This window comes from Megalopta genalis, chromosome 17, assembly GCF_051020955.1.
Source record: "Megalopta genalis isolate 19385.01 chromosome 17, iyMegGena1_principal, whole genome shotgun sequence".
Taxonomy (NCBI): domain Eukaryota; kingdom Metazoa; phylum Arthropoda; class Insecta; order Hymenoptera; family Halictidae; genus Megalopta; species Megalopta genalis.
Window position 1 is genome coordinate 3,407,156 of NC_135029.1, and position 24,252 is coordinate 3,431,407.

Genomic DNA, 24,252 nt, shown 5'->3' on the forward strand with positions numbered 1-24,252 from the left:
TTTACACTTAAATAGTCAAATATCAAATTTTTAAATCGTTAGTAATAAAATGTAATAAAATTACATCCGATCATAAGTATGTACATATAACTCTCATTATAGTTAAATGTTCTTTAATTTAACATAATGACATTATTCGGATGACATAATCGTATTTCAAATGTTCTGTTAAACAGAAGAAACAAAAATTTAATACACAGAGGATTTAATTATCATTTTTTCATCGTATTTGACAATTTCATCAATTGTTACTAATTTTAGTTATCATATAACATAAAGCAATAAATGATGTCAACAATTGGTCAGACAATCAGTGTAAAATTGTTTAAAAGTATTCAATTTTCTTATACTTAGAAAAAAAAGTATTGTTTTGTTTGTAGGTGCTTTAAATATTAGTGTAATTTTATTTTTTTTTTTAGATTAAATAGACTAATTTTTGTCTATTAATTTTTAAATTTGTTTTATGGACTCACTATAAATTGGAAGACAATGAATTGACAATAGTTAATTAAAAGTGCATCGAATTTTATTTAATAGCATTTGTAATATTACTATAATACATTTTTATGAAAAATTCATCAAATAATTGCATAATGTAAAAGTACACAAACATTATAATTTCCATAAAAAAACTTTCTCTCTCTCTATATATATATGTATAGGTGTAATCTAATTAGATGTGTTAATTTAATAGTTATTAAGTAGATTAGATGGCAATGTAGTAGTACAAATAAAATGTTATCTTACTCTCACACACTGTACATACAAATAATAATTTTCAAAGGCAATAAGTAATTAGACGTAGTATGTATGTACATATGTAGTGCCTATATTATATTCATGAACGACGTTCGGGCCACAGTTTAGATGCTAAACGCATGTATGATATAGAAATTGCTTTACTCTGATTGGCTGATGTTTCACTGCCGAACAGTGCTGCCCTCACAGCCAAAGACAAAGAGAGGAAATGGTGAATGAGCAAGAGAGCACAACATCAACAAAACCACATATCCAAAATACATAAGTCATACATCGCACTGAAGACTAATAGCTTCTCTCATTTTAGGGTAGTTGCAATCTCACTCTTATCGCGCATCCATTCACCTAGCACTCCATTTTAAACGCGCGGCACGATATTTTATTTGTACTGTCGCCTCGTAGAATTCTCGACCACATCGTCTAACGTATTTACGGACAATGCTCAATCTATATCGAGATATGTTCTGAACGTATATATCGCCAGATCACACTTATTCAACGTATGATTAAGGACGAACTGTCCTCAGAAGTTCTTTCGATCGTGAAACTGGATCACCCATGCTAGTTGTATCTGCAACATACAAAAGACCAACAAACTCGATGGTGATTCTGTAATTTGTGTTAATTAATTGGCTTAAAAGAAATACTTCGATCTTTTTTAATTTGCCTGTGACACGATCTTGAGCTGAATAACTGCCAGCGGTGTGGTGTGGAATCCTCAAACGTCGTTTGTCTTCTACTGCTTAACCATCTCTAAACATAAAAACAGCTTTATCATGCGGTAGCTCTCTAGTAGCTCGGCATAAGTTTCATTTCATTATTTTAAATTTCATATATTTCATAAAATTATTGAAATATATTTAAATTAAAAAACTTAATTATCATACTGATGTTGAGTAACAGGGATTTATAAAAGTTCTTTATTGAACGTTGCAACTTGCGTAAAAATTATTTAAAATAATGAGCACTGAAAAGTGCTGTTTGGAGCACTGAAAAATGCTGTTTGAAGCACTGAAAAGTGCTGTTTTTTTAAACATCCTCTTGGTTCTCTTGGCCCCAATATTCTGTGGTCCTGGTGGCGGTGGCGGCTGTGGTCGTATGAGCCCGTTCTCGTCGTTGCCTCTTGTCCTTACATCTGAATCGCTCCTTTGCCGTTCTGAGTACCACTCGCATCGATTCCTGAAAATCCCAACGAGTGGGCTTTGGAAATGTTTTACTTTTGCAGGCAGCATCTGCAACATTGTTTTATACAAAGATTATTTCAATAATCATATTAATATTACTGTACGAATGTAGTAATAATAAGTAATTTTTACCATAGATTGCCTGCACAATTTTTGTTTTGTACAGTGGTTGGCACGCGTCCGTGCCAAACCACGTGTAAGAAGCAAGGAGGCTATCGCAGATTGCCTCTCTAAAACAGATACTGGTTGCCTGTTTTAGATTATTTCCCCCTAAATAACAAAAGTACATTACCTAAAAATATAAGTAAACATTAATACATATACAACAATGGCATAATTGCATATACTTACAACACTTTTGTATTCTGTGGAGGAGTTTCCAAAGCTGTCTACCTCTTCTGTGGTTCGGAGAGGCAGACACTCTGGCTTCTGATCATTGTAGGCCTCTTCCTTCTCCAGGTTTCTACAGAGAAATTCGTTCATCTTCCTGCAAAGAAAAAGTAAATTGTATAATTTCTTAACAACAGCTGTGGACGTTATACTTACTTCATTTCCAACTCTACACTTGTTAGTCTTTCACAAATCTTGCTGCAATACAAATAGAAATATAATCATTTACTATAAATTGTAATTTTAACTGTTATTTTAGTAAAAGAAAAGCGTGCAAGTTACCTTTTTGCTATCTTCTCTAGCATTCCTAGCATATTATCGAGTTTTGCTCCAATGTGGTTATTACTCTCTGTATTGTCTCTACCTAAGAAGTGGTTACTATAAATATGTGCAGGGGATGGACAAGTAGATGTGCGTGTAGTAGAGATGGGCGAGTATCCGATATATCGGGGATTAAAATCGGGTCGAGTATTTTTTCGGCGTACCCGAATTGAAATCGAACTCCGAGAATTTTCGGGTATCTGAAATGCTAAAAGCAGATTAAGGAGTGTTTATAAGTCCAGAAATTTTTTTAGAAATATATGTATATAAAAAAATACTTGCAGATGATACAGAATCAGGAAAAGCTAATAAAATGACTAAATATACCTCCCCGATTCCATTTTAGAATTTCGGATACCCAACAATTTTTGGGATCTGATATAACTTCGAGTACCCGAAAATTTCGGGACCCGACCCGAACCTGAAAAAAATACCCGATCCGATTTTAATCCGAAATCTCGGGTACTCTAGATTGCCACAGTTGCCTCTAGTTGCCACAGAAAATGTTGGCGGGCGAGGCTCGTCATTTTCACTTTAGGAGTTAACACATTGCGGACGGCTCACGAGATATCTCGTTTTTAACAAATTGAACGTTCCGGACGGGTCACGAGATATCTCGTTTTCATGTTTTTTTTATTTAATCGGCAACAAGCAACCAGCCGCAAATATTTCTGTTACGTAACCATGGTAACGAAGCCTCCCGCATTCCTAAGTAATTTTAGCGAAACAAATGAATCATTCCAAGCATGTAGAAATGATCAGTCATTATAGCCACTCTAAATCAATATTCAAATTTGTATAATAAATAATAGTTAAAATGTAAAAAATCTTATATAATAAACAGATATATAAACTATGTATATATAGTATTATTTAAGAATACTAAATGCAAATTAAAAATGTGCGTATCCGCTTCCTGTTACTTGCCAAGCATGTTTTTGGAGCGTTCGAAAATGTGCGGTTTTTGAGGGCGTGTTGAACGCGCAGAGCCCCGTCCGCAATGTGTTAACAATACGTATCGTTCTAACGTGGTCGCCTAGATTTGACATGAACAGTTAGCCTCCAACCAACTATTGATGCCAAACACTGATCCATTCGTTTCCGCACTTGGCTCGGTATTTGGCACCAATGGTCGATGCCAAATTCGTACCAAATTTCTTGCTGGGTTATTAATTACTATGTGTGGTTAGTGGATACCTTCTTTTTACGGGAAAGAATGACTGCTTCTGTTTTTACGGGATTGATTCTGATTTTCCATCTGTGGTTAGCATTTAGTGAGTGTATATTAGGTGATTTTCAGGTGTTGGCGGTACCTTCATATTAATTACAGTTTTTTTCCAAGGTTACCTGTCTCAAACCTCTGATTACGTTCTACATTTGATCTTCCAAGTATATCATCGTGTTTGAGAGAAAACAATGGATGAGCGGCGGCTGCCGGCTTACACACATGGTAACGTGTAATGCACGTATAGAGAGAATTCAATGTGGTAGTAACAACAGTTTTTCCCTAATACAGTAAATTATCCGTAATTGACGCTCAGATCGTGGACAAAAATGGACAATTTGAAAAAAGGAGATACGATTATTCGAGTCTTGCGGCTCGTTTTTATACATAGTTGTTGACAATCGATAACTATAAAGACGAGCCGCAAGGCTTGAATAATCGTATTTCCTCTTCCTAAATTGTCCATTTTTGTGTACAGCCTGAGCGTCAATTACGAAGAATTTACTGTATCTTGGTAATTAAGACCGAGCGGCACTAAATGGAAAAGGAAAAAGTTGTTCAGAATATCACCCTTTGTAACATATTCCAAGATCATTGAAATCGGTGGTAGCGTATATTTTCAACAACTTCAAAAAAGGAAATGAAGTTTTTACTATTCATTTAAAAACCCGACGTATGCACCAAGCAATATAAACATTTGTTAGTTAAAATCAACATCCATTCGTTTTCTCACGTTAACATTCAGCTTAATCCTGTTCAACTTATCAAAACATATCCTACAAACATATACGATCGAAATATATCTCAATGTGCACTGAGTATCGTTCGCAAATACGATGGTCGAGAATATTATAAAGCGACAAGTACAAGTCGAATATCGCGCCATGTGTTTCACGTAGTGTCAAAGGTACGAATGCACGAAAAGAGAGAAACCGCAAGCACGGTAAAGTGAGATGGGTTAGGTTTCTCGTCTGTGTAGTTTCGTTCTGTCTCACTCGAGCTTCTCCCGTTTTCTTTCTAAAACAACTGCGCGAAGATGGATGCACAGTAAAATGGTGAAGATAAAAACGTTCTTGTGGATAGGGAGAAAATGGTTCTTGAATGTAAGGGTAGATAGGAACAGGGGCTACTGTACCTGTGCTCATGATAACTGCGTGATTGGATTTGGAAGAGAGCGATCTTTTCCTAGCGGTATAGGGATCTGTATCCCTCCTTGACTTCTTCGTTTGTTGATTCCATGGGCCTGGAGCTGGCGGAGGATCCATGAGTATTCGACTGTTCCAGGTTTCGCGTTTCAGCTACGATTTCTTGATGAGGTTGTGCTGGGCACTTCGATAATTTGTGCATATAATCTTGATCACTATTACGAGTGGTTTTTCACAGAGACTGGTTTTAAAAGAACCGATGTAAACTAAGGCTGAATACAACTGCCCCTGACTGAATGCAACCGAATGGATCAGGAGGGCTGAATGCAGTCGTATTCCTAGCAGTGTGCGCACCGTTGCCGTGAATTCGCTCAAATGTCACGTGATTCCGTCCGTAACGTCACGGATGAGCAGTTCAGCAGAGTAGGGATAAAGGACAGCATACGCAACTGATACGACATGACCAATCATAAACATGAAAGAAACCCTGCTGCCATCTAGCCTACTATACTGAACTGCTTATCTGTGACATATAATGCGGCACGCAACGCGGCTTCTTTGACTTGAATTCTCAGAATGCCAACTCATAATACAATAACATAACTTTTTTAATTTGAACATTTTAAAATTGAATTTTTTTAAACATATTGCTAATAGTTTTCTTATTGAAATGAGACCAAACATGCTGTAGTTTGGACAGATGTTTCTGATAACATAAAATAAAATCAATCACAATATAACTGAATAAATATGGTTCAAAACATGTCGTGTTTGATCTCACTTTAATTGAAAGAATCTCACTAATATGTTAGGGCATCGTTTTTATTCTAGCATTATTGTGTATTTGTATTAATGTAAGTTTTGTCAAGGTTAGTACTCCGATTTTCGTACTCTCTCTCTCTCTCTCTCTCTCTCTCTCTCTCTCTCTCTCTCTCTCTCTCTCTCTCTCTCTCTCTTACGAGATACCGGCAACTATAAGGTAAGCCACAAGACTCGATGATTCATGACTGAATGAGTTGCTTCAGTTATCCATTTTCGATAACGAGCTGCGAGACTTCTAGGGATCATTTATTGTATTTAGCATGGACAAGACATTGGAAAACAGATGACTCGGTATTTGGCACAAATGTGTACTGTCAAATTCATAACAACTTCAGGACAAATTGCTTACTGGAAGGTTTCATCAATCTTTTGAACCGTTCGCATATGACGGATATAGTCTTTGAAGTGCCTCAAACAAACGTTACGATCTGCGAATGTTTCGATGAAATTAAAAAATTAGAGTCCACCAATGCTCATGACTCTGGTTACGAAAACTATGATTTTTCCTCAGCAATTTGTCCTCAATTCGACAGTACGCTTTTGTACCAAATACCAAACAATCTGTATCCGTATTCCGCAAAGATGTTGCCTCAACAACATTCATATCAAATGCGAACCAAACTCTCCTTTTAGCACTATCTTGGCACCGAATTGACACATTGGTAGAAGTAATTCATAACTCTTAATCTTATCTTTTTTACCATGCAATTGAAAGAATAAAACTGTTTTTTATTTTTACAATGGTTCCTTTAAAGGATTTTTGACCTGGAAAGAATTTCTGTATTTTTAGCTATGTTTCGTAATGGTATAGATAACTCGTCCAGTTCCATTTTTTCTAAACGGCAAAGGAGCACTTAGAAGTACATATTTTTTCGCGGTACTCTTTCGCAGAAATTCTCGCGTTTTTTAAATTTTTGTTTGTTTACATAGTGATAACGCTTGATTACGTGACTATGTCATCATCAAACTGCCATCTTATCTGACGTTCTTTAATCTACAGGTCTATGATTATTTATAAAAGGGCCACTCTAGATGAATTTATCGGCATTGTTCTCCGTGATCTACGAGTTGCTGGTGTGTCGGTGATTGTGAATTATCACGGTTATGTAAAAATATTTCTGTGTTTCGAGTAACAAAATTTTAAACATTGTCAAAATGACTCAGAACGTATCAATGATGAAGTTCAATAACGGTAACGAGGTACCGGCTTTAGGACTGGGTACATGGAAAGTAAGTTAATACCCCAGTCATCCAAACTGTTTCAACAGTTATGTCAATTTGGAGCAAAAATACTGCTTTTGGTTCGCATTTGATATGTATTTCGCTAAGTTATTTGGATATTAAGGTATTAAGGTATGTGGAAGCAGACGCTTTGCGTTGCCAAATCAAAGACAAACTTGACGTGATTTTGTAGCAAATCGTTTTGTTTGAAAAAGGCTGGTTGATAGCACTTAATATTTCTTATACTTAATAATACTTCCTATTTTTAGTCTAAACCTGATGAGGTTACACAAGCAGTCAAAGATGCCATTGATTTGGGATATCGTCATATTGACTGTGCCTATGCATATGGAAATGAGAAGGAAGTTGGTGCTGCCCTTGAAGCTAAGATAGCTGAAGGTGTTGTGAAAAGGCAGGATCTTTTTATAACAAGCAAATTATGGAATACGTTCCACAAACCAGAACTGGTTGAGCCAGCTATCAAAACTACCCTGTCCAATCTGGGTTTGGAATATTTGGATTTGTACCTGATTCATTCGCCAATAGCTTTCAAAGAAGGCGATGATCTCCGCCCAATGAATGCTGATGGTACTCCAGCTTTGAGCAATGTTGATTATCTAGATACGTGGAAGGCCATGGAAGGTTTGGTAACTGAGGGACTCACAAAGAACATTGGTATTAGCAACTTCAACTCTGAACAAGTGGAAAGAGTGCTAAAGAACTGTACCATCAAACCAGTTACAAATCAGGTGAGCATTAGTGCTTTTTGTATTATTTTCTGTAAGTAGTCATCTATGATGTGTATTTTATTATAGATCGAATGTCATCCCTATCTAACTCAGAAGAAGCTCTCTGCACTCTGTATGGAGAAAGGCATTCTTATCACAGCCTATAGTCCTCTTGGATGTCCCGACAGGCCATGGGCGAAACCTGATGATCCCAAACTGCTGGATGACAAAAAATTGGGTGAATTAGCGAAAAAATATAACAAAACACTTGCACAAGTTTTGATCAGATATCAGGTACATAAATATACTTATTTTTAATCAATCAGTCATATTCATTGAACTATGAATATTTATTTAAATAAACCTTTTGTAGTTGGACCGTGGACATATTGTAATCCCTAAGTCAGTTACAAAATCGCGAATCGCTGAGAACGCCGAGGTCTTTGATTTCAAGCTTACCCCTGAAGATATTGCATACATCGATACATTCGATTGTAATGGCAGGATCTGCTCAATAACTAAGTAAATATGTGTTAATTTTACAATTCTTACTTGCCATATCTCGATAAATTTATTTACGATTTTAGCGTAAAAATTAATTTCTTTTTCAGCTGGAAATCCAGCCCCCATTATCCCTTCCACATTCCTTTCTAAGAATGGAACCTAGTTAAAATAAGAATGTTTAAAGCGGGTATTGTTGCAAAATTTGCAAAGTTCTTCTGTACTAATTTTCTACGTGAAGTTCATATAAAATAAATATCATTTAAATATAAGTGTGCATGCATTTACTTTTATGGTACTAAATCTCTCTAGTAAAACTTACCACTAAATCCTGATATGATAAACGAGATTTATGATAAGTATTTTGACCAATAGTGTTGCTTTTGATCTTAGTGACGTGTTAGTTGTTTTCACAGTCGCAGGAATAATATTCGCAAAAATCATCGTCATTGTTGCTATCAGTACGTTGATGATTTTGTGGGATGGAGAATCCCTTTTGTCGATGCTTCGACCGTGACTGGTTTGTCGGATTTCTATAATGCAATTAAGTATTATTAAGTGACGATAATTAAGTAGAAGTGATTAATAGGTCAACTTAATATTTCCGTACACATTGTTTCCCTCAGTGGAAATTGTACTTGCTTCATCAGCTAAATTACGACCCCGAGTCGCCGGTATGTGGGAGGATCTTATCTCCGCGAAATAATTCATCGCAGATGATATAAATCTGCAGCTCCCTGAAGTCGAAGATGAGGACGCGATAAGGAAGGGGTCACGTTCAATAAAATGCCGTTGAAATCCAACGAATCAGGAATTACGGTTTCCTGAATTTGTTATGAATTTGACAACACGCATTTGTGCCAAATACTGAGCCACCTGTTTCCGCATATCGTACAGATTTGGTACCAACGCCTTGTCCATGCCAAATCCAGGCGAAATCTTATAGTGTTACCACATCTGCCACACGAGTGCGACTGATCTGCCCTCTTAAAATGCCCATACCTCATACTTCAAAATCTCTCATACGTCTCTCTATAAGGTTTCATCTGTTTCCGTATACGGCAAGGATTTGGCATCAGTAAAATTCATGTTAAATGCAAACCAAATTCTTCTTTCAACAAAGTCTTGGCACCAAATTCACATAAATTTCTTTACAAAATACACTACCAAGCGTTTTATATGTATTTGATGGAAGCAAACTTGGCTAATTGGCTACTAATCAATAACAATATAATTTATAGAATTTCATAAGTGCTATATACTTTTAAGTTTTATAAATTGATTTGTAGATTATACATATAAATACAAAATATTAACAAATGTTTTGAATTTATGAATAGTACAGTTATAATTCATAAATTTTATTACACAAAACTTGTACTTATAGTTCAAGAGGACTAGGCATTTGATCTGGTTTTCCTTTCAAAACTGCCAAAATATTTCTGGCAGTAATTCTTGACATTTCTTCCCGTGTTTCTGTGGTAGCACTACCAATATGAGGTAGTATTACTAAAATAAAGGTTTATTAAAATTTTTAGAATTAATCATAAATTATAAATATGTAACTATTTTATTTACCACAATTATTCAATTTTAATAGTTCACTGTCGAGTGGAATGGGCTCTGGAGTCATAACATCTAATCCAGCTGCTCCAATTGTTCCTTCTTTTAAAGCTTCTATCAAAGCAGACTGATCAACAACTTCTCCTCTACTAACATTAATAAATATAGCAGATCTTTTCATTTTACTAAATGTGCTTTTATTAAACATTTGTCGTGTTTCTGGTATTAATGCTGTTGTAACTATTACAAAATCACTTTTTTCAAGTAGTTCATTGAGTTCTACTTTTTCCCCTCCAAATTTAGATGCTTCTGGTTTAATAGTTCTACTTGTATATAATATTTTAGCAGTATTAAAGCTTTTGAGGATTTTTGCAACTTGTGTACCTATCCGACCTAATCCTACTATCCCAACTGTAGATCCAGATAATCCAGAACCACACATCCAAATAGGTGACCATGCTTCCCATTCTCCTCTACAAATAATATTTTAATTATTGTAGATTAATATCTAATTCATTTTTTATTATATTTTATTGCACATCCAGGGTGCCTACCTAAGATTGAGAACTTAAATATTTCAACCTGAAATTACTTTTGGTACTTGTAACATAAGAAGTAAGTACACATATTCTTCCAATATGCTATAAAATTTATATACAAGATAAATGTATGTTCTTTTCAAAACTATTAAAATCATGTTTATAACATTTCTTGCATGATTAAAAATAAAGGAGATATTTAGGTGCTCTAACTTAGTCAGTATACTCTGCATATTTGAATACATACGTGTAAGCAGCTTTGTATGCTTCCATTAATCTTCTAGAAGTAGCTAGCAATAATGCTACAGTTAATTCAGCTGTTGCATCTGTTAAAATTCCAGGAGTGTAACCAACTTTGATGTTTCTCTTTCTTAAAGCTTTTAAATCTAGGTGATCTAATCCAGCTGACATAGTGCCAATTACTTTTAATTGTGGTCCAGCAGCATCTAAGACTTCATCATCTATTTTGTCTGTCAGTACACAATAAACTCCATCAACATTTTGTATTTTCGACAGTAATACAGATCTAGGTATTGGTTTTGGTCTTTCCCATAGGACAATGTCACATCTACCATAAGGTGTAGAGAAATAAATAATTTTTATTTGATATAATGATATACATATATTTGAAACAAAATTTACAAAATTTATCTCAAATATTTCTAAATTACATCTGTTATTGCACTACAAGTGCACATGATAGAATTGAAAACATATGATATTGCTTGAAAGTAAAGAAATGGATGCTTGCAGTTTAATTATTTTTTAAACTATTTAGAAGGTACTTACTCCTCTTTTAATAAATTAAATCCAGGATGCGGAATATCTGAGCGAGTAATTAAAACTTTTGGTCGACTCATTTTCGTTACGCCAACTGTAAAGAGTTTTAGGTTGTATCGCAGCGACAACGTGTAAGTGATTGAGAATAGATTAGGCTTTGGAAATGGTTTAGTAATTCGAATGAAACTTAGCAACATATTGTTCTGATTATATGCGGGCTATGTAACTATAAAATTATTTTTTATTTACATATTTTACTATACATGATTACGTATTGACGATAACGATATAACCTCTCAGTTATTTCAATACCTTTATTGATAATATGTAGTTCATGTTAAAATTAAGAAAAGAATATAATACATAGGTGTGTGTATGATATATTATATAATTGTACAATTGCTTTCTTGAAAAGAAACTATTGCTAAATTAATCTACAATATTTATAATAAATACATTTACGTTTTCTGTTATATTATCTTAATTTAATACTTTTTAGTCAATGCAATTAATTTTTGTTTGTTAAAATGAAATATCAAGGGAAATTTGAAGATCATACTACTTTTAATTAGCAAGGCTACACAGTACATGAATGCTAATATAATCAGCAACCTGTTTCAAATTTTTGAAATTCACGTTATTTGACTATTAATTTGTTACAAAAATATAACAATGACATATTGTTGTAATTATTTCTTCATTTTGATACCTAAAAAGATAATCGAAAGAGCAGAAAAATATATTATACCTAAATTTACAAAGGAAGAAAAATGGATAAAAAACTTCTTTTGAAATGGTACGACGCATACGCGGAAGTCCCGCGTTTACTGGGTGAACATTATAATTCTGAACTACGACGTGACGTGACATAAGGCCTTTGTCTGATGTAGTTCAAAATTGTAACGTTTCCCGCAACGCGCTGCTATGCGGGAATCCCACAATTCTGCGTAACCTTTTTTCGTGATATCATATTTATAAAGTATGTTCGAGATACAAATGTTTATTCTATACGTATTATTAAAGTAATACAATAAATTATGGAATTATAATTGCATACAACTTCTAAAACGCGCTAACTTTTTTAAAACTGGACTAAGTGATTTGAATTTTTTTTAGGTGATAGAGGGACTAATCTATTAGACGATGACTAAAATACCTTTTTTTTTATTTTGCTATTACTTGGGATGACAAAGAAAGATAAGAAACTCTCGTTTTTTAATGTTTTTATCTGAGCCTATAACAAAAATTTAAGAAATACCTCTCATAGATCTCGGTAATTTATATGGGTACTGAAAATTTGATCGAAATCGGTTAATCCAGAGTCGAGCTACAGGTGTTGAAAGATTTAAAAAACTGCAGATTTCTTCCAGTTTTTGGTCAAAATCGTAATAAAACTGCAATTCTTGCCATCTTTAATTGGATATAACTCATAACAACGTTTTTTAAATTTCCGTTATAAGCTCAGATAAAAAAGTTAAAAAACGATAGTTTTTTAATCTTTTTTTTTATTCCAAGTAATAGCAAAATTTAAAAAAAGTATTTTGGTCATCGTCTGGTAGACTAGCCCCGCTATCATCTAAAAAAAATTCAAGTCTCTTAGTTCAGTTTTAAAAAAGTTATTGCGTTTTAAAAGGTGTACGAACACTTTTGTGAGCCACTGTACATATATACACAAACATATGTAAGGTCTCTAGGTCATACTGTCACACTGGCCACCGTCATCAAACAACTTTGGTCAGTGTGAAGTGTGAAGCAGTGTGAAATATTGACTGGTGTTGACATAAGTCATCAACAATATTATGAATCCGTCATATATAAATATTATTTTATTAACAAGTCATTGAGGTTAGAAATTAATGAAAAAATAATTTGATTATCAAACACTGATACTACAACAAAAAAGTAAAATATAATAACACCTTTTGATGTTTTTTAAATGGTTTCTAATTAGAATTTTATAAAATTTATCTCCGACCCTGACTAAAACATTTTCGATACACATATTTAACATGACTACTACACCTGTTGTCAATAATTGGACTTTAAATAAAACGCTTGGTTCAGGAGGATTTGGTATTGTTGAATTATGGTCACATGAAAATGGCAATAAACTTGGTATGTATGTTATTTTATGAATAAATAAAAACTTAAATAAAATATTTTATTTTATTACATGAAATGTTATAAATAATTATTATTATTTCTATCCTAAATTGTAGCAATTAAAAAATGTAAGTGGGATACTGCACAATTAACGGAAAGACAAATATTCAGATGGATTAATGAAGTTGAAATAATGAAACGCTTAAAGCATCCAAATATTGTAAAAGGTTTAGAACTACCATTTAAGTATCCTGATAAAAAAATAGATTTACCAATATTATGTATGGAATTTTGCAGGAAAGGTGATCTCAGGAAGGTATAACTTATAAAAATATCAATTTATAATTCCATTTTATATGTTATGTATTTATATTGTCAGTATTTTATAAATTGTAGGTTTTAAATAAACCAGAGAATTGTTATGGAGTTAGTGAAAAGGAAGCAATTATTATAATGAGGGATATCTCTTCTGCTGTTGAATACTTACATTCCAAAATTATTTCACATCGTGATTTAAAACCAGAAAATATAGTATTACAAGATGATTGTAATAAAGTAAGTTATATTATATACATATAATATATAAATATAATATATAATATATATAAAATATTTTATAGATTTCATATAAATTAATAGATTTAGGATATGCAAAAGAACTTGGTGAAGCCAGTTCAGTTGCATCTATAGTAGGTACATTAAATTATGTAGCTCCAGAACTTCTTTGGAATGAGAAATATAGTTGTTCTGTGGATTATTGGAGTATGGGAATTTTATTTTATGAACTCATCACTGGAACGAGACCATTTCTACCAAGAATGCAAAATACTATGACATGGTATTACATGTGATATAATTCTACAGTAAGAACAATGCATAAAATCAGGTACATTAATCTTATTGATAATTCATAGGATGCAGAATATAAAGAATAAAGGATATAATGATATCTGTGCTTATGCATCGGAAGGAAATAATATAATTTTTAGTGAAGATATTGTGGGTCCCACAAATTTATCAAGGTACAGACAAACCACAGTTTTAGTAAATTGAAATATTATGAATAAGTGAGCCTAACAGACTATGTTATTTATTAGATGTCTTAAAAACAAATTGATAGAATGGTTTAGGGTGATGTTACAATTGGATCCGAAAACAAGAGGGAAAAAATGTGATAAAAATGGCATAATGCAGCTAGTGGCATTTAAATTACTTCAATCGATTTTGTCTAAACAGGTATACACTTTAACGTATTATTATTTACTAGAGAGTATTAACAAAATGCTTTTACATATCAAATTAATATGACATGCCTTCGAAATCAAATGTGCATTTTACTATAATAAATAATTAATAATATTCTTATTTTCAAATCTGTTCAGTGACTTATCAGTTTAATATTTTTATTTTTTATAATATATATTTCTTATTTTGTAGATCATATATGTATTTTCTGCAGCAACATATAAGCGTCATGCATATGAAGTATGCGACACTACTACTGTCACAGAACTACAAATTATGATTGGACAGGATACTAATATACCCTTAAATCAACAAATTTTAACAAATTATTTTGGCAAAGTTCTCATTTCAGATGAAACATCACTTCTTTCACAAATTCAGGTATAAGGTTACATACATATAATTTTGAAAAAGTACATTACTTTTCAAGTAGGTGTCTTTTTTATGTTTTTTTTTTTTACATCAATTCACATCAATAATTCTATTGTAGGATCCAATATTATTTATTTTCAAAAGAGGTAGTAGTTTTACTGAGATTATACCTGTACAAGATATACCTCTCCCAATACAAAAAACAATACAACAATCGACAGTTTCATTGGATTTTGGAACATTAATGGACTATTATCGTGCAGCAATATATTTTATAAAAGAAGAATTAGATCTGTTTCAACTGTACATCTTTGCTTTAACTATAAAAATGTAAATATTTCATATCCTTCTACTTCTCAAAACTATCATATACAGGTTCCTGCCAAATAATACCTTATAAAAAGATAAAAAATAAAATTTTTTTTTATTTAACACATAGTTTTCGAAAAAATTGAGTTTGAAAATTCATTATATTCGAATGCTGTCTCGACCAAGCTATGGTTCGTCGGGTGACGTACAACGTATATTAGTTGAAACAGAATTCGAATATAATGAAAACGAAGCTTTAAATAAAAAAATTTTATATTTTTTAGCATTTTATAAAATATCACGTGGTACGTGTGATATTACGCTTTGTATATGTTATTAGGTCGGACCCTGTATATTAATTATATATATGTAAATAACTATACAACATTTTAGAGATTTAATAATTACAAAACTTAATACATTTAATGAAAATATAAAAAATACGTTAGCAAATGTAAACATTCTTCAAACTGAACTCTATATGGTGCAAATAAAACGGGATAAGGAATCTATAAATGAAAAAAATACGAATCATTCGGAATTCAATCCCGAAAAAATAACAACACTTTTAAAGGCCACTGAACAAGTAAAATTAAACTTCAATGTATTAGTCGAAGATAGTAATAAATTAAAAAGTAATGCTCAGAGTATTGATAATGTTGAGAACATGTCACAATTGTAAGTATATGTTTCATAAAATTGTATATGTATGTGGTATGTAGAAATTAGTCATACTTTTATTTTATATAGATACAATGATGCAATGAACGTATATGAACTGCATAAGAAGGAATATCTTCATAAGTGTGCTAAACCAATAGAAATGGTGAAGATAATTTTTAACCTTTTAAAGGTCAGAGAACAGTTATTATATCATGAAAATCTTCATAGGATCATAAAGTACGTATACTCGAAAATTCTCGTATTTAAATATTTATTTATAATTCATTTAAGAGATAGTAAATAATTCTTATATAGACAAACAGAAGAATTAGAATATAATATCTTAACATTGGAAAGAATTTTTGATTCCGTTACTGTTATGGCATCACGATATCGTGATGTTCTCAAAGAGAAAATAAATACATTTCCAGTAGAAAGTAATGAAGTTACACATCATTCAGAAGTCGACGACATTGTATCTGACAATTTAGCAATGCGTTATGCGTAAGTTTATTTACCTTTATTTCATTACCAATTATAACAATGATAAGCAACAGTTTCCTCTTTTATCCCAATAGATTCGATAAACTTTTGGGTAAAATGCCGGAAATGTACAAGGAAATAGCTAGTTTGGAACCATAATAGCAACAGTTAAGATACTTATGTGTTTATATATGTACAAAATTTTATTATGTTTAAATGGAAAATATTAATTTTTTTATATAACTGAATGTATTAAAGATAGTTTTTGTTTTGTTAATATTTTTAATCTACTCTAATATTTTTTTGGTACTTTTGGAACATAATGTCGCACTCCCCATTTAATGTTGGCTTGTTTATCTGTTTTGAGAAATGTATAAACGGGTCCGTTGTTTGTATTCTTCCATCTCATTAACTTTCTGGATGATCTTAGTGGATCTATAAAATAGGTATAATTAACTTTTCTAAATTGTACACATATATCTCAAGCCAACATGAATTTTGAACAGAATATTTAAGAAAGAAAATGAAAAAGAACTGATTATTTATACATGTGTGTAATAAACAGTGTATTATTTTAAATGTCCGGCATACCTCCATTGGAGATAGCACATAGTGCAATGTATAGATGTAAATATATAAAAATATATTTCCGTAACACCTGTGAAAAAATTGATTTTTAATTAAAAATATTCACAATGACACAAAAACATATTAATTTTTAAAAATATATACTCACATTATAGATATTCGTCAGTTTGAAATTCATTGTGTTCACCACAGAAATTAGATATTAACTGTACCGTAGTGGTGCAGTACCATCGATTTTATTCTTTGAATGTAGCAAAAAATTTTATGGATGATTGAATATGTAACACAGAAATATTTCTATTAAACTTTCACCCATAGAAAACATAACAGGTGTACTAGAAAATGGCAACTATTTATTTTATGATATATTTTATTAAAAAATTGTATACACATCCTAAACTGAGGAGTAAACAACAATGTTAAAATAAATATTATGATTTTTATTTGCTATTACTTTCTCTGCACTGAGAAATCTTACACACCGTACTATTTTCCTAGATTGTCCACATACATTAACGATTATGCAATTCCACGTATAAAAGTTCATTGTACATTAATTTCAGAAGTAAAAAAGACAGGAAATAAGATTGTTTTGAATATCGTTTGTTCAATCTTTCTGAGAGAAATTTCAGAGATTGAAGAATAGATTAATTTCAGGAGTAAAAAAACAGGAAAATGAGATTGTTCTGAATATCATTTGTTCAACCTTTCTGAGAAATAGATATTATTCGTTATCACTGATGTCCTCATCAGTTGTGAATTCGGAATGTTCGTCAGCTGCATCAACATCTTCTGCAGTTTCTTCATCTGAAATATCCCACTGAGGATGTTCTGTAAGTACTTCTGGTGCTTCTTTCACATCCAACTACAAGTATTTTTATGATAAGAATACACTGATGTATATTACATGAAATTATTGTTCGTAATAAGAAAACAAATAAATGCATTCACATACCTTAATATTTTGAGCTTGATCAAAGCCGAGATACGAGTCACTACGTAAACATACAGTAAACGTATAAACACCTGGCCACTTTGGTGCTGCAAACTTCAACTGAATTTCTTCAGAATGTGCTAATGACTTGACAAAAATAGGAGGTGTCAGTAAAGTCTGACTTTTGCGATCACATATGTAAAGCCACCAGTATTCCTGTTTAACATCTGGAAAGAGGGGGCAGTGTACTTCATGTGATAAATTACTCCTTCCCTCCAAAACTTTTTCTCTCTTAGAAATCCTTTGCTGAAACCTATATAAACGTATGAATAAGTTAGTCACTTTTCATGATATATAATCGAAGCATAAATCTTTACCTTTCCCACTCTGTATCGTCATCATCAACGGATACATCTTTCTTATCATGACTATCTTCATCATCACTCCTGTCGCTGTCAACATTACTGTCACTAACATCGGATAGTTTATCTTTGGAAGACTCTTTTTCTACTTTATCTTCTTTTTTCTTTGCATTAGGAATATTTGTTTTTTGAGCATTCTCATTTCCAGACTGTGACTGTGCATTTTTTACAGCAGCAGACTTTTTACTAGTGCCCTTTTTGTGAGATCTCTTTTGTCCTTTCTTTTGTCTATGCCATGCAGGCTTCTTTACAACTTGATTTTGTTCTTCTGGTACTTCTTCGGGAGCATCACCACTCCCAACTTTACCATCATCAATCATTATTTGTTCTTTGACAGTATCATCTCCGAACAAATGTCTCATATCTTTGCGAGTTAACGATACTGTCACGGTTACGATAGCACCGACGGTATAAACTGTGGGGTTTTCATCATCAATGACTGAAAACATAAAAAAGGTTATTACATTTAAAGAAAAAAGAATCTTACAAAGGAAATATTTATATCATACAATAAATGTCATATGAACTATACCTTCGGATCGTATTTTGAAGTCTACGTATGGCATACTTCCAAGAACTTTCATAACATCTTCATATTCACTGTCTGATAAATTTCTAAGGATCAGTCTTGTTTCTTCTCCTTTCAATTGTGCAAATTGTTGAAGACTCCTGATTTGATGCTATTAAATTAAAATTCACGTACGTTAAAGATTTCTAATTATAGCATGTAAAGAAAGATAACGATAATCTGTTAAATACGAAAACAATAATTTCAATTTTATAAAAAGATAACTTTACCTTCTTTGCTAAGAAACATTTCAAATTATCTTCAGTTATATGTGGTAATTGCAAAAGAGGATTTTTAAATTCCCAAAATCCTTGTACTAGCATAGGACATAATTTCATACAATTTTCTATAGTCTTTATACTGGGTAATTGTGGAACTGGAAAAAAGTATATTTAAATTTACATTCGTTAGTGTATCTTGTATTAATTTATTTTAGTATTTATATTTTATTGATGTGTACATACCTCTCTTAGCATAAGCTAGTAGAATTATTCTATTAACGCAAGTAACCATTTCTTGAATTAAATAAGGACATTTTTTTAGTATATATTGTTTATCTTTTTCCAACGTTTCAGGATTTAGCGGTATGCGAGATAAATGCGCATGAAGTAAAGCTCTAGCTTTAATTGAATATGAATTGCATAATGGTTCCTCCCTGTTTTTTACCCCTAGTAAGGGCAATTGTTTAATAAGCTAAAAATGAAGAATCATTTTATGCTATTTTGTTAATTGTTTGATTGGGAATGACAAATAATGAAATAAAAAATTTTATACATGCAATTACATACAGATACTCACGAAAGTATTCAACTGCCTTTTTAAAATTTTTTTTTTAAGATATTAGAGGGACTAGTTTCTTAGACAATGGCTAAAAAATTGTTTTAAAAAATTGCTATTGGTTGGGATGATACAAAAATTGTTTTTCCAATTTTTTTATCTGAGCCTATTATGAAAATTTAAAAACTGCGTTTTGTAAATATGCAACTTATATGCATACTGAAAATTCCATCGAAATCGATTAACGTTGTTATGAGCTACAAACAGTTAAAGATAGCGATAATCGCAAGTTTTCACAACTTTCGACTGATAACTACAAGAAATCTCGAAATTTTGACATCTTTTAATGCCTGTAGCTTGTTTCTGCGTCAACCGATTTATATGAAATTTGCAGCATGCTTATAAATTACCACAATCTCCAAAATGCATTTTTTAAATTTCCGTATAGGTCCAGATAAAAAAGTTAGGAAAACATAATTTTTTAAAATCTTGTTATCATCCTTACCAATTCCAATTTTTTTATCATTATATAATAAACTAATCCCTTTAACATCTCACAAAATTTAGATTGCTTAGCCCAATTATAAAAAAGTTACTCTATTTTAAAAGGTGTACAAATACTTTCATGAGTATATGTATATAGAAAAGAATATAACTAGAAGTAATTTCAGTACACGTAAAATAAATATTAAACATTTGTAGAAATACTATAGTTCTTGTCTTACCGAATGAACTTCATCATAGTCTGTATGTCTTTCAACTATTTCTGCATTTAGTTCTTTACAAAATTCAAAGGAAGCAGCAAGCACCATGATTACTCTTTTCAGTGACATTAATGATGTTTTCAGAAAGAAGCAGTAATGCATTTTTGATGTTTCCAGTAACACCTGAGTGGAAACGATATGAACATTAACTTCTTTAATTAATATTGTGATATGTTTTTTAAATTCAATTTATATTTACTTGATCATCAGTATAACGATTGCTCTTATACCACCACATTCCAACAGCAGTTGGTAAAGCAATCATAAATACTAATGAATATAATCCCAAAACCCATACAGAATTTTCTTTCTCAACAATCCAAGATGGTAAAGCTATTCCAAAGCTCATTGCTCTTGGACCATCTGGATTTCCATACTTTTCCCAATTTCTTCGTGCTTCCTCATCTGTTAATGCCTGATAAGCTAGTAATATAAAAATCAATAATCATTATCTTTAATAATATCTAGAATATAACATCTACAAGTGGTATTACTAATATAATGTAATATATATATATATTATTACTCATGAAAAATATATACTTGATTGGGTTATATAACTAACTGCCAGTATACAAGCACACATTTGTGTTAGTAGTTGATAAGTTTTATATTATTTTAATCTAATATTAACCTTTGGTTAGTTTCATAAATGCTTTATCATTTCCAGTCTCTTTATCTGGATGAAGAATCAAAGACTTTTTACGATAAGCCTTTTTAATGTCACTTTGTGATGATAGCTGCAAATAATTATAACATTACGAGTACAGATATGTTTGTTACAGTATGAATGCAATATCTTTTCCAACATATGATTTATACTTACAGAAGAAACTTCTAATATTTCAAATGGATCAAAATTGGCCCTTTCATAGTCAAATTGTGATACTTTATATGCCAAAAATATTAAAATCACCCATCCCAATATAATAAGGAATTTTCTGAAATGATGTAATGGTATTTAATGAAATATCCATATAAAATTTGTATATATACACATTTTAATGTAAAGAATAACTCACTTAAATAATGCTTTGGTTTCTTTCCATGGTTCATTAAGTTGCAAAATAATTTTCTTCTTTTTACATCCATTACATTGACATTCTCTTGCCTCTTGATCTGGATCTAATTATGTATAATAATTATATCTAGTGCTCAATATTTGTATACTGAATTGAATATTGAATACTTTCTTTATGGTTTGACACAAAAAGTAACATTTGGATTGCATAACAAAATACCAATTTGGATTAGCTACTTAATGTAATTTATAAATTTCATATATAATTCTGTTTAAAAATTGTTTGATACAAGAATTTTTGTTTAAGTCCTGAGAACCAATATTTATTCTGAATCTCACATAATTCTCATAATAAAAAAAATTAAACTAGACATTATATGTTATAAAATATTTGGTTATTCTTGTATTTTTCATATTTCCAATATTAGTTGTTAACAAATATGGGTAATATATTGAATTAAAGGTAAAATACAGTTTTATGTAAAATGGAATGCATATGTATATGAAGTAAATATTTTCAAAAGGATATTCATCGATGTAAGATTCAAAGATATAGGATAAAAAACCATCAAATATCTCAACATCCTGCAATTTAAATTTGAATGTTCGGAATGTCGTAGTTTGTTATTGAGGTTATTAGTAAATTACTAACGGGATGTTCACAATTAAGCGAGCAGTTGCATAGTGACAGAAATGAGTACAGTGTATAGCCAAACTTTATGAATGGGTGAATAATATTCATGACAGTGCAACGATATCGTAATGTCACTTAATTTCTATGTTTAATAAAATAGATTTATCCAAATCTAACCTTGCTTCGGGCAACGTGGCCAAAGATAGTACGTCCCAGGTATCAAGAGAAGTGCCAAAAATGAAAGTAAAACGTAGAAAAATTTTCCACCACTTTCGTCATATTGAAATTTTTGGCCACTCATAGTTCATTAAATAATAATATTTAAGTATATTGTTTAAGTACATTCATTACTAAATTTCACTTTGAATTTACGGTACCATCCAATATACAGTAAAGTTACAGAGTTGTCGCTGTCAATATTGCCAACTCAGCACAGAATGCTAACTGTGCAGGCACAGACTAGTCTTACAGAGGAGGAAACTTCTGTCAAACCTTTAATGTTTGCGTCACTAAATCGTACGACCTTGAAATATTACTACACACCAATGTTGTCACTTCTTTGCAAATGTTTTTCCGTCTTTCTCTATGAACCACTGAATGGAAGAGGAAGGGGAGGATATACGTGAAGAATAAAAAACTGTGCTAAGCGCGGTAATATTTAAAATGTAATACTATAAGAAATTGTAATTCAGAATTTTGTATGTGTGTGTTAATTCATATGTTCATGAATTAATTAAATTCATAAACTAAATTATTGTGAGAAAATTATAATCATCACATTAGCTATATAATTTAATATTAAGAAAAAATTTAGAATCACATACAGTGGCCTACAAAAGTGTTCGTATATCTTTTAAAATGAGTTAAATTTGTTTCGACAAACACATTACAACAAATTAAAGATCGTAAAAATCGCAGCTGTCACGATCTTTTACATATTTAACCAAGAAGTGTAAGAAATCTGCAGTTTTAAAAATCTTTCAAGGTTGTTTACGGATTAACCGATTTCGATCAAATTTTCAGCACGTATGTAGATTACTGAGGTCTATGAAAAGCATTTTTTAAATTTTCGTTATTAGCTCAGATAAAAAAGTTAGAAAACGAAAGTTTTTTCATTTTTTTTGTCATTTCAAGTAATCGCAAAATTTAAAAAAAAACATTTTAGTCAATATCTAATAGACTAGTCCCTCTATCACCTAAAAAAAAATCGTCATTAAGTACAGTTTTAAGCAAGTTATTGCGTTTTAAAAGGTGTACGAACATTTTTGTAGGCTGCTGTACATGTTAAGTCACACCCTCTACTCCGACTACATATTCATTATGTACATCATTAAATAATAAAAATATAGATCAACGCAATGATGCCGAATATCATTTCTGTACCGCACGAAGTTATCGAAAATTCACGATTTTATTTATGCCTATATTCAGTATGTAAATGTATGTACATATGTATCTATGTATGTAATTGTCTTCTTGCTATGTATAAGAGACAAATAAAGTCACGACACTGAACAACTGTTTCCGTCCATTCAACTCTTATTACGTACTTCAGATTTGCATTACAAGAGTAGAATGGACAACTATACAACTTCAACTACATCACTTTTCGAGAAATAGATTATATGTATATAATTCGAATAAATATATATACATCTAGGTAAAGAGTTTGCACAATTTTATTTGCTGAGAGGAAATGCATGATGGCGCGCATGTTATGTACGATTCAAATGTAATTCAGTAATGGGTTCTACTCCTGCACACCTGCAGGCCGCAGTTTGATCCATTAGCGAGAGTCGGTATAGAAATTTTCTTTACCCTGATTGGCTGACGATTCAATACTGAACAGTGCTGCTCTCGCAGTCAAAAACAAAGAGAGAAAACAGCAAGTGAGCAAGAGAGTATGAAATCAGCACACTTCATGTGGAACAAGTTACACCGGCGAACGATATAGTTTGTCTCACTCTACCGTGCTTGTCACTTCTCTCTCTCTCTACCTCCTTAACACTTATTTCCACCGCCTACACTGCGAATTTCATGTTATATTCCTTGAATGCTAGCATTCCTAGCACATTGCTTGCTTAGCTCAAAACATGTCATGAAAAATTGGCACGACACTAATTCGAGGCAAGTGCGTTTAGAATTTTTGCGTTCTTCGAGCCAATGTTAAATGCACTACAGCCTACGAGCT

At 31.7% G+C, this 24,252-nt stretch overlaps 5 protein-coding genes and 1 long non-coding RNA gene across 13 annotated transcripts; 2 read left to right on the plus strand and 4 right to left on the minus strand.

Annotated features, from left to right (window-relative positions):
* Window positions 1-508: 508 nt before the first annotated feature.
* On the minus strand, window positions 509-5,581 carry LOC117228315 (uncharacterized). Of its 3 annotated transcripts, XR_013035026.1 has the most exons (7): window positions 5,015-5,581; window positions 2,616-2,862; window positions 2,490-2,531; window positions 2,295-2,430; window positions 2,076-2,235; window positions 1,407-1,991; window positions 509-1,330 (listed from the first exon to the last, which is right to left on the minus strand). XR_013035026.1 is itself a non-coding variant. In XM_076527228.1 (6 exons), exons 1-6 carry the CDS (start codon window positions 5,142-5,144, stop codon window positions 1,789-1,791), a joined length of 753 nt encoding a protein of 250 aa, XP_076383343.1. In that variant the 5' UTR covers window positions 5,145-5,581; the 3' UTR covers window positions 509-1,788. The 3 variants fall into 3 exon arrangements, 2 of the variants coding, with proteins under 2 accessions (XP_076383343.1, XP_076383342.1); XM_076527228.1 differs by having other exon boundaries at window positions 509-1,991; window positions 2,616-2,697; XM_076527227.1 differs by having other exon boundaries at window positions 509-1,991.
* A 432-nt stretch (window positions 5,582-6,013) lies between these two features.
* Window positions 6,014-8,568, plus strand: LOC117222803 (aldo-keto reductase 1B). Of its 2 annotated transcripts, none has more exons than XM_076527226.1 (5): window positions 6,014-7,076; window positions 7,337-7,816; window positions 7,883-8,089; window positions 8,169-8,317; window positions 8,383-8,568. In XM_076527226.1, the coding sequence occupies exons 1-5, from the start codon at window positions 7,002-7,004 to the stop codon at window positions 8,447-8,449; spliced, it is 978 nt and encodes a 325-aa protein (XP_076383341.1). In that variant the 5' UTR covers window positions 6,014-7,001; the 3' UTR covers window positions 8,450-8,568. The 2 variants fall into 2 exon arrangements, with proteins under 2 accessions (XP_076383341.1, XP_033330624.2); XM_033474733.2 differs by having other exon boundaries at window positions 6,031-7,076; window positions 8,407-8,568.
* A 962-nt stretch (window positions 8,569-9,530) lies between these two features.
* On the minus strand, window positions 9,531-11,945 carry LOC117222802 (glyoxylate reductase/hydroxypyruvate reductase). Of its 3 annotated transcripts, none has more exons than XM_033474730.2 (5): window positions 11,927-11,945; window positions 11,188-11,272; window positions 10,646-10,966; window positions 9,875-10,332; window positions 9,531-9,805 (listed from the first exon to the last, which is right to left on the minus strand). In XM_033474730.2, exons 2-5 carry the CDS (start codon window positions 11,256-11,258, stop codon window positions 9,678-9,680), a joined length of 978 nt encoding a protein of 325 aa, XP_033330621.2. In that variant the 5' UTR covers window positions 11,259-11,272; window positions 11,927-11,945; the 3' UTR covers window positions 9,531-9,677. The 3 variants fall into 3 exon arrangements, with proteins under 3 accessions (XP_033330621.2, XP_076383340.1, XP_033330620.2); XM_076527225.1 differs by lacking the exon at window positions 11,927-11,945 and adding an exon at window positions 11,428-11,458; XM_033474729.2 differs by lacking the exon at window positions 11,927-11,945 and having other exon boundaries at window positions 11,188-11,507.
* On the plus strand, window positions 11,292-16,632 carry IKKbeta (inhibitor of nuclear factor kappa B kinase subunit beta). 3 transcript variants are annotated; one of them, XM_076527223.1, is made up of 13 exons: window positions 11,292-11,309; window positions 13,130-13,293; window positions 13,398-13,597; window positions 13,678-13,836; window positions 13,902-14,119; window positions 14,196-14,303; window positions 14,379-14,517; window positions 14,719-14,907; window positions 15,017-15,228; window positions 15,601-15,885; window positions 15,958-16,107; window positions 16,186-16,374; window positions 16,449-16,632. In XM_076527223.1, the coding sequence occupies exons 2-13, from the start codon at window positions 13,188-13,190 to the stop codon at window positions 16,510-16,512; spliced, it is 2,019 nt and encodes a 672-aa protein (XP_076383338.1). In that variant the 5' UTR covers window positions 11,292-11,309; window positions 13,130-13,187; the 3' UTR covers window positions 16,513-16,632. The 3 variants fall into 3 exon arrangements, with proteins under 3 accessions (XP_076383338.1, XP_076383339.1, XP_076383337.1); XM_076527222.1 differs by lacking the exon at window positions 11,292-11,309 and adding an exon at window positions 12,803-13,023; XM_076527224.1 differs by lacking the exons at window positions 11,292-11,309; window positions 16,449-16,632 and having other exon boundaries at window positions 12,801-13,293; window positions 16,168-16,307.
* Window positions 16,125-17,227, minus strand: LOC143260731 (uncharacterized). The gene is made up of 3 exons (XR_013035027.1): window positions 17,090-17,227; window positions 16,945-17,011; window positions 16,125-16,788 (listed from the first exon to the last, which is right to left on the minus strand). It is a non-coding gene; the product is annotated as an uncharacterized LOC143260731 (long non-coding RNA).
* Window positions 17,228-17,360: 133 nt separating this feature from the next.
* Window positions 17,361-22,526, minus strand: Sec63 (translocation protein Sec63). The gene is made up of 12 exons (XM_076527221.1): window positions 22,239-22,526; window positions 21,429-21,531; window positions 21,233-21,347; window positions 21,041-21,146; window positions 20,606-20,829; window positions 20,368-20,529; window positions 19,330-19,558; window positions 19,096-19,241; window positions 18,830-18,977; window positions 18,253-18,736; window positions 17,897-18,188; window positions 17,361-17,806 (listed from the first exon to the last, which is right to left on the minus strand). Exons 1-12 carry the CDS (start codon window positions 22,360-22,362, stop codon window positions 17,666-17,668), a joined length of 2,274 nt encoding a protein of 757 aa, XP_076383336.1. The 5' UTR covers window positions 22,363-22,526; the 3' UTR covers window positions 17,361-17,665.
* Between the last annotated feature and the right edge of the window lie 1,726 nt (window positions 22,527-24,252).

Excerpts from the sequence above, each read along its gene's own strand:
- LOC117228315 (XM_076527227.1), bottom strand. The coding sequence starts at position 5,144 with ATGGATCCTCCGCCAGCTCCAGGCCCATGGAATCAACAAACGAAGAAG. Across the intron at positions 2,863-5,014 it reads CGCAGTTATCATGAGCACAG|CATTTCAGATACCCGAAAAT; the intron begins GTACAGTAGCCC and ends ATCTGCTTTTAG. Across the intron at positions 2,236-2,294 it reads CCACAGAATACAAAAGTGTT|GTAATGTACTTTTGTTATTT; the intron begins GTAAGTATATGC and ends TTATATTTTTAG.
- LOC117222803 (XM_076527226.1), top strand. The coding sequence starts at position 7,002 with ATGACTCAGAACGTATCAATGATGAAGTTCAATAACGGTAACGAGGTA. Across the intron at positions 7,077-7,336 it reads TAGGACTGGGTACATGGAAA|TCTAAACCTGATGAGGTTAC; the intron begins GTAAGTTAATAC and ends TCCTATTTTTAG. Across the intron at positions 8,318-8,382 it reads AGGATCTGCTCAATAACTAA|CGTAAAAATTAATTTCTTTT; the intron begins GTAAATATGTGT and ends TTACGATTTTAG.
- LOC117222802 (XM_033474729.2), bottom strand. The coding sequence starts at position 11,375 with ATGTTGCTAAGTTTCATTCGAATTACTAAACCATTTCCAAAGCCTAAT. Across the intron at positions 10,333-10,645 it reads GCATACAAAGCTGCTTACAC|AGGAGAATGGGAAGCATGGT; the intron begins GTATGTATTCAA and ends TATTATTTGTAG. Across the intron at positions 9,806-9,874 it reads ATTAAAATTGAATAATTGTG|TAATACTACCTCATATTGGT; the intron begins GTAAATAAAATA and ends CCTTTATTTTAG.
- IKKbeta (XM_076527223.1), top strand. The coding sequence starts at position 13,188 with ATGACTACTACACCTGTTGTCAATAATTGGACTTTAAATAAAACGCTT. Across the intron at positions 14,908-15,016 it reads CACTTCTTTCACAAATTCAG|GATCCAATATTATTTATTTT; the intron begins GTATAAGGTTAC and ends ATTCTATTGTAG. Across the intron at positions 15,229-15,600 it reads TTTGCTTTAACTATAAAAAT|AGATTTAATAATTACAAAAC; the intron begins GTAAATATTTCA and ends ACAACATTTTAG.
- Sec63 (XM_076527221.1), bottom strand. The coding sequence starts at position 22,362 with ATGAGTGGCCAAAAATTTCAATATGACGAAAGTGGTGGAAAATTTTTC. Across the intron at positions 18,737-18,829 it reads CTTCAAAATACGATCCGAAG|TCATTGATGATGAAAACCCC; the intron begins GTATAGTTCATA and ends TTATGTTTTCAG. Across the intron at positions 18,189-18,252 it reads GACGATACAGAGTGGGAAAG|GTTTCAGCAAAGGATTTCTA; the intron begins GTAAAGATTTAT and ends ACGTTTATATAG.